The sequence below is a fragment of the Nyctereutes procyonoides genome, unplaced genomic scaffold (assembly GCF_905146905.1).
Source record: "Nyctereutes procyonoides isolate TBG_1078 unplaced genomic scaffold, NYPRO_anot_genome, whole genome shotgun sequence".
Classification (NCBI taxonomy): Eukaryota; Metazoa; Chordata; class Mammalia; order Carnivora; family Canidae; genus Nyctereutes; species Nyctereutes procyonoides.
Genome location: NW_026575020.1, coordinates 54806604 through 54818094, shown reverse-complemented (window position 1 = coordinate 54818094; position 11491 = coordinate 54806604). Strand labels below are relative to the sequence as shown.

Sequence of the window (11491 nt, the reverse complement as noted above, 5' to 3'; positions counted from 1 at the left end):
TCCCTCTGCCTGTGTCTCTGCCTCTCTCTGTGTGTGTCTCTCATAAATAAATAAATAAAATCTTAAAAAAAAAAAGGTAAGGCAGTGTAATAAGCGATGATGCGATAAAGTAGAGCGGCCAGGGGACAAGCAGGGGCCTTAACCCAGTGTGGGAGAGGACAGGTCAGGGAAGGCCTCCCCAAGGAAGTGCCTGGCGGGAGGGACCATGGGGAAAAGGAAGCTGAAGCTGGCCTTAGGTTATTGGGTCAGAGTTGATCACGGATCCCGTCTTTTAAATATATAATTTTGGGGGCCCCTGGGTGGCTCAAGTGGATCTGCTTTTGGCTCAGGTGGTGATCCGGGGGTCCCGGGATCGAGCCCCGCATAGGGCTCCCCATAGGGAACCTGCTTCTCCTTCAGCCTATGTCTCTGCCTCTCTTTCTGGGTTTCTCACGAATAAATAAATAGATAAAATCTTTAAAATATATATATTTGGGCAGCCCCAGTGGCTCAGCGGTTTAGCCCCGCCTTCAGCCCAGGGCGTGATCCTGGAGACTCGGGATCGCGTCCCACGTCGGGCTCCCTGCATGGAGCCTGCTTCTCCCTCTGCCTGTGTCTCTGCTTCTCTCTCTCTCTGTGTCTGTCGTGAATAAATAAAATCTTTAAAACATTTTTAAAAAATAAAAACATATATTTATATATATTTGGTCACCGTGGATTTTTTTTTGCATCAGTTTCGACCTCTTAAAATGTATTAACATATTATTTACCTTTAATTACTGAGGTTTAGTTGCGCCCCCTGAACTCCTGCACCGAGGCCAGGGCTTCAGCAGCCTCCCCCTACCTGAACCGAACAGCATCCGGCCGGGGTCACACCTGCAGACGACGCAGGTGCGACCAAAGTCCCCGCAGGAGCCCTTTCTTCCCGGACTTCCGGACTCCGCGGTGGTCACGCTAGGGGCAGGGAACCTGACTCGTGATTGGCTGGGAAGAAACCGGGCCCGGGCGCGGAGGGTACGCCTTCAAAGGGGGCCGGCTCTGCGTCATCAGAGAGCGACGGGAGTCTCCGAGGGGGAGGGGCTAAGAAAAGTAAGCTCCTTCTTAATTGGCTCGCTCCTTCGGGCGGGATTGCAACGGCGATGGAGATTCGTTCTCCCGATGATTGGGTTGGGGAGACATTTATTAAGTCTTGACGGCTCCGAAGTCCTGGGGGCGGGCCGTCAGCGATAAGGGGGTGGATCCGCGGGCGGGCTTCTCTTGGGGGGCGGGATTCTCTCGGGGATGGGGGCGTGGCCTCCACGCGGCGCGTCCCCGGAGCGCGGAAGGCGGGAGTTGGGGGCGTGGCCGCGTAGGGGGCGTGGCCGCGCAGGGGCGGGGCCGGGTAGGGGGCGGGGCCTGAGTCCGCGCGGAGCTGGTCTCTCCCCGCGCTCAGCGCGGGGCGTCTCCGCGATCCTGTCCTCCGGCTGGTCGCTCTTCCCAGCCATGGCTCCGCGTTGCTGGCGCTGGTGGCCCTGGACGGCGTGGCGTCGGGCCCGGCCGCCTCCCGCCGGGAGCACCCCGAGTAGGAGCAAGGAGGGCACTTACCTACCTGTAGGGCGCGGGAGGCCTGCGAGCGCCAAGTGCGGGGATCCGAGCGGAGCTGGGGCAGGGCTGGAGAGGGGCGAGAGGGGACCAGGGCGAGACCCGAGCGGTGCACTCACGCCGACGAGATTGGCGTGGGGCACGGGGGCACGTGGGGGCCTGTGCGGTCAAATGTGAGCCACAGAGGTGAGAAGGGGAGACCGTGAGGCGCACAGGTGTGAGGCGGGGTGCATGGGGGTTATTGAAGGTCCGAGGTGAAACAGGGGTCTATAGGAAGCACCGGGCTCCATAGGGACAATACGGTGTTCCGCGGAGGGAGAGTGAGGCGAAGAGGTGCAGCCGGCGCTGTGGGTGATCAGAGGACACCCACAGCGCCGGGTGGGGATGACTTGGAGTCGCTGGAAGGATGTGGTATTCTAACTGGGTGGGTAAGGACCCCTGTAAAGCAAGATGCTGTACTGTGCAGGGCAGCTTCAGGGATGATGGGGGTTATTGAGTGGGCATAGTAAATTCGTGGGTGAGATGCGGGGCTCTGGACTGAGACACAGCCTTTGGGGGTTCAGACGAAGTAAGGGACCCTGCAAACGCCAAAGCTTTGAGGAAAAAGAGGAGGAGGGTGCAAATGGAGGTGAAGCTTGGGAAGTTCTAGCTTCTGTCTGGTGCTGATATTGGCTTGGGAAGTGCTGATCTGACCTTCCATCCCTTCCCCCCCTGCCCCCCCATCAGGCTTCCGGCAGCAGTTCTCCACGCAGGAGCAGCCCCCCCAGATCTGTGTGGTGGGCAGTGGACCCGCTGGCTTCTATACCGCCCAACACCTGCTAAAGGTAAGCCACATTTTTCTGGTTCTCTCTCCCATGATTCACCTGCTCCAATCCCGAGGGCAAGCCCGACCCTCTCTGGGTTTTAAAAGCACCCCTGGATCCCTGATGGGGACAGGGCTCCCAGTACATGTAGATCGGACACTCCCTGTATACTTTGTCATCTACATCCAGGGCTCCCCACTCTAGGGCCTTAGCTATGGGAGAAGTGGTCAATGGCAGATGGTCTGCTCTGCCACCTTGGCCAGGGCCTTCAGGGAGTTTATGCAAACATGCAGGGTGGGTGACTTTATCCTGCCTCTCATCTTCCCTTCTTCTCTCTCTTTGTGCTCAATGTCCTATGTCTGAAGGCTACTCCCTCTTCTCAGGGTTTTCTGTCCCTGAAGTCAGCCCTCCCCATGCTATGTTGTTCTTTCAGCCTGCCCTCCAACCCCCTTCCCTCCCACCCCAAGGCCAGAGCCTCAAGGCTTACAGTGTTGGCCTTTGGTGGGCAGGGCCCCAAGGCTGCTGGTTATCCTTGAGACTTGGGCAGATCTGGGTGGGAGGGAGGAGGGAAGAGGGAGGGAGAACCTCGGGTGGTGGGGGAGGTGGAGAGGGAGACTTAGGCTGACTGTCTTCTGTCTGTGCAGAGATAGGAGAAAGGGTGAATATGTTAATTATACACACACATATGCAGAAACTGAAAAGGTAGGGTGATCCATCGTCCTAGTTTGCCTACGGCATGGTGCTATGTTAAGACCAGGAGGTCTCGTGGAGACCAGCATGGGTTGGACACCCTGCTGAAAAGTGACCTATAACTTGCCTTCCAAGCAACACAGGTGTAAGAGCTAATTACTGAGATGTGACCAGCAGGAGCTGAGTTAGGTGCAGTCAGTCAAAAAGTCTTTCCTGGAGAAGGTGCATTTGAGCTTCACTGAAGGAGGTCATGGGCTCTGGAGAGGATCTGGCACATGTGAGGATCATGCAGGGACCAACTGCCTTGTGGTCGAAGAGCCCTGGGCCCTGGGACAGAGGCCAGGGCTCTCACGGGGCATGGGGGGGATCCTGGAGGGCTTTGTATAAGGTGCACTTGCTGGCTGAGCCTAAAATTTGGGGAGTGGGCCTTCCAGGCAGGCTTCTCAGTGCCCCCAGTGTGAGCAACGACTCTGTCCTACACTCAGCCAGCACACTCTTTCCTAGTGAGAGGTGCTGGGGGATGGACACAGGAGCCAGTTTCAAGCCAGTCCTTGCCCACGGGGAGTTCCAAGCTACTGGCTGTGCTTCTGAGCCAGGAACATGTGCAGTACATGTGGGGCGCTGGCACTGAGCTGAGCCAGGTGCTGGACAGTGTGTCTTTTCCCCTCAACAACCTTTGAGGCAGGTGTATGACTCTTACTCCATAGGTAAGGACACTAAGGCTGAGCGACATTGCCTAGGGTCCCACCTGGACAGGGAAGATGCTAGGATCTGAGTGCAGGCAATCTGATGGCAGAGCTGCTCTTTTTTTTTTTTTTTTAATTAAAAAAATTTATTTTGGGGTGCCTGGCTGGCTCAGTCAGAAGACTGTATGACTCTTGTTCTTAGGGTCTTGAGTTCCAGCCCCACCTTGGATGTAGAGATTACTTAAATAATATTTAAGATTTTTTATTTTAATTGAAGTATAGTTGATACACAATGTTACATTAGTTTCAAGTATTCAGCAGTGATTCTCCACAGGCCTGTGTGTTATGGGGATACACTCATCACAGGTGTAGCTACCCTCCGTCACCATATACTGCTTTTGCAGTGCCATCGACTGTATTCCATATGCTGTACTGTTCATCCCTGTGACTTATTCATTCTGTAACTGGAACCTTTGCCTCCCACTCCCCTTCACCCATTTTGCACAACCTCCCACCCTCTCCTCTCTGGCACCCACTAGTCCGTTCTCTGTATTTATGGGTCAGAGCTGCTCTTGAGTTCCATGCTGAGCCATCCATTCAGCAGTGATTTATTGGACCCTGACATGTTCTAGGCGTAGTCTCGACACTAGGAACGTGGGTGTGAGGAGGACAGACATGGCCCCTATGCTCAAGACATGACAGCCTAATGTGGAGGGCGTGGTTTATGCAGTGGAAGGGAAGAGGGTTTTATAGTTTCTGAGGCTCTAATAGTGTAAGCGCAGAAACTGGGGGTGGAGGGTGTGGAGGGCCTTGTGCACGGAGAGCTGTGCCCAACCCAGCCTGGAGGAAGAGGTGTCCACGTGGAGGAGCTGCCAGCTGGACAAGGGGTGGGTGGCAGGCCAGAGAGTCCCCAGCACAGACAGTTGCATGGATGCAGGTCCGCAGGGGAGAAAATGCCCCTTTGGGGACAAGTGAGTTGGGAAAGAAAGGCTTGTGGGTAAGGGTGGAGAGCTAGGGAGGAGGCAGGTGAGCCCAGATCCAGGGAGCCTCCGAAGCCAGGCTTGGAGGCAGGCAGTTTCTCATGGTTCTTTCTACTCCCCTCCCTTCCTTCCATCACAGTCCTTGGGGATACCTATCAACAGGCACGTTTCTGTGCCTAGCTCAGACCTAATCAAACTGCTGGTTCCATGGCTAGATCCTAGGAATCAACCATTTTAAACAAACACCGCAGGGGATTCTGAAGCCCACTGCTCTGGGTAGTTGGCTTCACTGAAAGGTTCTAGGCAAGCACCCCATTTTGACCTGTAGAGCAGACAGTGGAGCGGGGAAGCAGGGCTGCAGGCCAGGAGAGCAGTGGGGAGTGGGGAGGAGGAGGGGAGGGTGGGTGACTGGGCAGCATTGAGCGGAGTTGGGGATGGGCCCCGGTGAATGGGTTAGGAGGGAACACAGGAGCAGGAGGAAATAGTTTAGGGGGAAGGAGGAGTTGACTTCCATCTAGATGGTTCTGAGGGTCTGCAGTGTCGTCCAGGGCTGTCAGGTTTGGAGGGGGCAGTCCTGGCAGGGGAGAGAGTAGTTCTGCAGGAACCTGAGGCCGTAGGAGGGAGTGGATGCGACTTCCCCAGGGAATGTGTGTCAGGGGGATGGGAGGGGTCCCACATTGGAAGCACCACAGAGAATGTTTTCCTTAGAGGGGAGCAGAACCCTGAGAAAGAACTGCCAGAGGGAGAGGGGAGCTGAATTAGGGAAGAAGGGAAGGTTGCTTGAATACAACGTTGGCCATGAGAGATATCCAGTAAACACGCCCACAGGCCTAGGATCCCAGCGGTGGCCTTGGATGGGACAGCACGACCGGAGGGGAAGGATCCATGGCAGGAAAGGACAATAAAGGTGAAAAGCCGGGCTGTGTATGGCACAGACCACTAGGCTAAGCAGTTTGAACTCTGTCCCTGGGTGGTGAGCAGCCAGGGAAGGTTTGCAGGCAAGGCCGGTGACGTGCAACAGTAATAGGAAAGGGCAGCTTTTTGACTGAGCACTCAGTGGTAGGTCAGGTGCTGGGCTCAGTGCTCCAGGCCTCGCTCTTTAAGGAGAAGTTCAGAAACATTCCCTGTGGCACAGAGCCTGGCAGCGGAGGGGCTGGGCTTGGTCCCTGCAGCGTGCATGCAGCATCAGTGGGGCGTGAGGGAGTTGATTTGGGTGCTACCTATGGGTGGCACGGATGGGCAGATGGAGAGGGGCTAGACCTGGGTGCAGGCAGTGGAGTGGAGAGCAGGAAGGGATTTGGACAAAGGTAAGGAGGTGAGCATGAGCCTTTGTAAGGGTGAGGGCAGCTGGAGGGCAGGAGCTCATTTGGCCTGAGTCCCACTGGGCCTGAGTCCCATTGGGCCTGAGTCCCACTGGGTCACAGCAAGAGCCTAGGATGGGGTGCAGGCAGGGCAGTGTCATCCATACGAGCCCCAGCTGCTGGACCTGTGGCCCCACATCTCTCACTGCCCTGACCTTCTGGATGCTTCCCAACAACGCGAGAGGGGGCTGTTTTCTGTCCCATTTACGGAGGAAGAGTCTGAGGCCCAGGCCAGGCTGATTGGTGGCAGAGCCAGACCAGACTTGTCTGCCCCACCGCCACCCTTTGCCTTCCCCATGGCCCCCGTCAGTGCTCCCGAGGGCAGGCAATACGGAACCACTGGATCAGTGAGCTTGTTTTTTCTAAGACTGAGAGTGAGCCACTTCCATCTCCCTCTGACCCCTGAAAGCCTCAGCTGTGCTCCCAGCCCCATGGCCTGTGCTCCTTTTGCCAACAGGATGGTTTTGGAGACTGGAGCTAAGGCGGGTGTGAATTTCAAAGGGAAGTTCCCAGCTCATCAGACTGGTGGAGCGTTTCTAGAAATATTGAAGGGTTCGAGGCCAGGGCTGTGTGTCGTGCCTGGCCCAAGTAGATGAAGAAGCTCCCCTGGTACAGCTCCAGTGGCGGGAGAGCTGCCTCTCCCTTGGCTGGCCAGAGTCCTGGCTGTCTCGATGGGCTGGCAGTCCTGAGGTCTGGCCTCATCGGCCTGGGCTACTGTGCTGCCCCGCTCCTCCTGTCCGGCTCTCCTGGCAGATGGGGAGTCGGGAGCCTCTCTTCTCTCCCTGTGTCCTCAGCGCACTGAGCTGGGCTCTGCTGCCCCATTGGGGAGGGGAGGACCCATAGGGCCCCACCTCTCCCTCGGCCCCACCAGCTTCCACCCTCTCCCCAGCACCACCCCCGGGCCCATGTGGACATCTACGAGAAGCAGCTTGTGCCTTTCGGCCTGGTGCGCTTTGGCGTGGCACCTGACCACCCCGAGGTGAAGGTGGGTCTCTCTGGGCCAGAGGAGGAGGGGTTTGGAGACTTGGGTCAAGGTTAGGAGGGGAGGGAGGCTCCCCGGCTGCATGGAGTGATCCCAGGCCCTCTGTGTGGATGCCACGCAGGTTCCCTTCCTGGGGACATTGTGAGGCAGGGGTGACACAGGCAGGATCCCTGGAGTGCCTGGGCCCTAACCCCTTCCCCTCTGGGGCCTTGCAGAATGTCATCAACACCTTCACCCAGACGGCTCGCTCGGGCCGATGTGCCTTCCGTGGCAATGTGGTGGTAGGCAGGGACGTGGCCGTGCCGGAGCTGCAGGCAGCCTACCATGCTGTGGTGCTGGTGAGTGTCTGCAGGGGAGGAAGGGGCTTGGGGCAGGGCAGCAGCCTGCTGAGGGATGCAAGGCAGTAGGGGAGAGGCCCAAACTGCTGGGCAGGGCCCTGGGCAGGGCCGGGGATGGCAGCTGGGGAGGAGGAACCGGGAGGAGGCCTGCCAGGGTGGGCCTGGCCCCTTAGCTGCTGCCAGACACTCTGGGTCTTTCCTCAGAGCTATGGGGCAGAGGACCATCGGGCCCTGGAAATTCCCGGTGAGGAGCTGCCCGGTGTGTTCTCGGCCCGGGCCTTTGTGGGCTGGTACAACGGGCTTCCTGAGAACCGTGAGGTGAGTTTGAGGAGCACTCTGCTACTTCTTCCTCCCCACCCCTCCGCCAGGGCCAGGGGCAGCTCTTGGATGCCACAGCTGGGCAATGAGGGAGCCACTGTCCCAAACTGCAAGGCTCTCAGTGAGATGAGATGTGAGCTCTCTGGCTGCCTGAGAGGGGAGGTCAGCCAGGGAGGGCCTCTGGGAGAAGGTAGGGCTGGGTAGGAGAGAAGGGGCATCAGCTGAGGCTCAGGTGGGGAGGGCTTTCTGGGTGTGGGGAAGCCTGGGGGCTCGGCTGGTGTCTGGGGCTGAGCTGAGATTAGCCTGACTGGGGCCAAGACTAGGGGAGCCCTACCCAGACCTCTCCCTGCCAGCTGGCGCCAGACCTGAGCTGCGACACTGCTGTGATCCTGGGGCAAGGGAATGTGGCTCTGGATGTGGCCCGGATCCTGCTGACCCCACCTGAGTACCTGGAGGTGAGTGGGCAGGTCAGGGGCTGGGGGAGTGGCAGAGAGGGGGTCATACGGAGGAGAGGGTGCTGCTACCTACAAGATTCAGGCCTCCCCTCCATGCTGAGCTCAGTGCCTCTGTTTCCCTAACACTCCAGGCAGTGGCCTTCTGAAAGGCAGCCCGTGAGCTTTGCTTCTACACTCCAGCTACATGGGCCTTTATTTAAAAAAAACAAAACAAAACTCTTCAGTGTGTACAGATCATTCCACCCTGCCAGTTGACCTGTGTTCATCTTTTAATTCTTGGCTCAGATGTCCCTTCCTCCAGGAAGCCCTCCAGTATCACCTTAATGGGTCCATTTCCCTGTAATACCTTCTTCTCAGTTGGCTACTTCTTTCAAAGCTTGTCACCACCACAATTTTGTACTTACTCGTGAATATTTGACCAGTTATCACTCTTTCCACCAGATCAGAAGCTCTATGAGGGCCGGCACCATGTCTCTTTTGCTTACCTTTGACACCCCACCCCCGGGGCCCCTTGCCTAGTGCCGGGCTCTTGCTAAACACTGAGGAAACACTTGTTGAATGAAAGACCAGGAGCCTGGTTTGCTGCTAGTGGTTGGAGCCCTGTGCGGAGCTGGAGGCAGTGCTCCATCCGGCCACCAGGAGGCGCGGCGGTGCAATTCCGGCTGCAGACCTCCCCCCTCCCCCACGGAGGATAGGAAAACCACCGAATGGAAAGTCCCCTTGCGCGGTCACTGTCCGGATGACTGCAAGCCCTCCTTTTGTGCCAGAAAACAGACATCACAGCGGCTGCCCTGGGGGTACTGAGGCAGAGTCGCGTGAAGACGGTGTGGATAGTGGGCCGACGTGGACCCCTGCAAGTGGCCTTCACCATTAAGGTGCTGGGGCCAGAGGGGGATCAGGGTCCCAAAGAGATGGCCTGCCCTGGGGGGGTGTGGCAGGACTGAGCCCCCCAGAGTGGCTGCCGCCTGAGGTGGGAGAAGGGGAGCCAGGCAGGGCCCCGGGGCCTCATGCTCCCTGTGGTAGGTAGTGGGGGGCTCCCCTCTGGGCTGGGCTCTGGGGTGGGCTCAGGAGTGGACAGTGCTCTGGGCCTGAACTCCTCCCCTCCCCTCCCACCCCCAAGGAGCTCCGGGAGATGATTCAGTTACCAGGAACCCGGCCCATTTTGGATCCGACGGATTTCTTGGGCCTTCAGGACAGAATCAAGGGTGAGGGGCCCTGACCTGACCCTGGCTCCCTAGGGAGGGGATGGTCTAGGCCAGAGAGGGCTGGGGGGAGGGCGGTGACGCAGGACAGACCTGAGATGTTCTCATTGCTGACAGAGGTCCCCCGGCCGAGGAAGCGGCTAACAGAGCTGCTGCTTCGAACGGCCACGGAGAGGCCAGGGGCCGAGGAGGCTGCCCGCCAGGCGTCAGCCTCCCGCACCTGGGGCCTCCGCTTTTTCCGAAGCCCCCGGCAGGTGCTGCCCTCATCAGATGGGCGACGGGCGGCTGGCATTCGCCTGGCAGTCACCAGACTGGAGGTGAGTCTCATGCTACCCAGAGACACCCCTCTTCTCAAGTCTCCCCACTGCAGCCTCGTGCTGCCCACAGTCTCCTCCACAGGGTGTTGGTGAGGCCGCCCGCGCAGTACCCACCGGAGACTCGGAAGACCTCCCTTGTGGGCTGGTACTGAGCAGCGTTGGGTATAAGAGCCGTCCTATCGACCCCAGCGTGCCCTTTGACTCCAAACGTGGGGTCATCCCCAATATGGAAGGCCGGGTTATAGATGTGCCAGGTGAGAGGATGCAAGAAGGCAAAACACCAAACTGTGGTGGTGGATGGAGAGGCTGGTGTCTCCTGGGGCCGTTCATTCGGCCAATGACACGCACTGAGAAACTGCTCAGAGCAGGCCCTGTCCCTGGACAGCATCCTGGGGCCCAGCCCCCCTCCTCCTGGCTCCAGCTGGGAGGGAAGGCCCCGTCTAGCCCACATGCCCTCATATGCCTGCTTACTTAGTCGTGCAGTTGACCAAGGCCTGCCCTGGGCTAAGCCCCCGTGTTGGGGCTGGGCTTAGAGAACACCACAGTGCCTGTCCTCAGGGACCTTCCAGTCTGATTAGACACCCACATGCCTGCCTACTCGTTCATTCATCCAGTTCATATTTCAAAGGTCCTGCTGAGAATGGTGGCAGGGCAAGACCCATCCATCCGCTGTCCTCAGGGAGCTCCTGGACGACAGGGAGACTGAGGTGGGAGGGGTGGTGTGGTAAAAATAGGTGGAGAAGAATCCAGGGTGGTGGGCCAGTGGCCACAGTGGGCCCAGGTGACCGGGCTGCCGGGAGGACTTGGGGTGTGCAGATGGGTGTGCACATGTATGTCTGCACATATGTATGTGTGCTGGGGGCCCAGGCTTGCCAGAAGCATCCAGCCACTTCCCCTCGCTGAGCCTGTTGTCCCCTGCCAGGCCTCTACTGTAGCGGCTGGGTGAAGCGGGGACCCACAGGGGTCATTGCCACTACCATGACCGACAGCTTCCTCACCGGCCAGATGCTACTGCAGGACCTGAAGGCCGGGCTGCTGCCACTGGGTCCCAGGCCTGGCTATGCGGCCATCGAGGCCCTGCTCAGCAGCCGAGGTCTGGGCCCCATATGAGCTCTTGGGAGGCGTGGTGGGCAGCCCTGGGCCTTTCCACTGTTGGGGAGGAGGTGTATTGGGCTGGGGGTGGAAGAAGAGGAGGAGGAGGTGAAGGTGGTGACTTATCTTCCCTGTGCTTCAGGGGTCCGGCCTGTGTCTTTCTCGGACTGGGAGAAGCTGGATGCCGAGGAGGTGTCCCGAGGCAAGGGTGCTGGGAAGCCCAGAGAGAAGCTGCTGGATCCCCAGGAGATGCTGCGGCTGCTGGGGCGCTGAGCCTAGATCCTGGCCCGGCTGGCACGGAGAGAAGGTCTGCTGGGCCCGGGAGAGGGCCTGGGGCCAGTCAGCGGGACTCTGCACCACAGCTGTGTCACCTGCCCACCCTGCACCAGGTCCCAGCTGCCTCTTTTCCAGGGACCTCTGAGCACTTCCTCGAGGCAGAAGGTTGCTTTGCCAGAGATAACCTTAGGGATGGGTGGAGGCGCTGGCTGACTTTCCTCCCTCCCGCCTCTTTCCTGTCAGACTGTGGAGGGTCACCAGGTCGGGAATACACTGGAAATAAAACAGCTGTAATGGAGGGCCAGTGGTTGATGTGCGACTTCTTTTGGGGCCCGGGGTCACCTTCCAGCCACGGCACCCCTCCTGTCACCAGGTGGCGCTGCTGAGCCAGCTCCCGGCTCAGGGGCCTCTAGGGGGCTTGGGGGGGGGGT

The 11491-nt window shown here is 58.7% G+C and overlaps 1 protein-coding gene and 1 long non-coding RNA gene across 3 annotated transcripts; one reads left to right on the top strand and one right to left on the bottom strand.

Annotated features, from left to right (window-relative positions):
- Positions 1–452: 452 nt before the first annotated feature.
- On the bottom strand, positions 453–910 carry LOC129503769 (uncharacterized). Its single transcript, XR_008663244.1, has 2 exons — positions 750–910; positions 453–619 (listed from the first exon to the last, which is right to left on the bottom strand). It is a non-coding gene; the product is annotated as an uncharacterized LOC129503769 (long non-coding RNA).
- A 469-nt stretch (positions 911–1379) lies between these two features.
- On the top strand, positions 1380–11355 carry FDXR (ferredoxin reductase). Of its 2 annotated transcripts, none has more exons than XM_055304276.1 (12): positions 1380–1540; positions 2287–2384; positions 6970–7065; positions 7278–7400; positions 7605–7718; positions 8072–8173; positions 8941–9048; positions 9294–9378; positions 9493–9692; positions 9775–9946; positions 10615–10785; positions 10927–11355. In XM_055304276.1, the coding sequence occupies exons 1-12, from the start codon at positions 1462–1464 to the stop codon at positions 11055–11057; spliced, it is 1479 nt and encodes a 492-aa protein (XP_055160251.1). In that variant the 5' UTR covers positions 1380–1461; the 3' UTR covers positions 11058–11355. The 2 variants fall into 2 exon arrangements, with proteins under 2 accessions (XP_055160251.1, XP_055160173.1); XM_055304198.1 differs by having other exon boundaries at positions 9763–9946.
- The last annotated feature ends 136 nt before the right edge of the window (positions 11356–11491 follow it).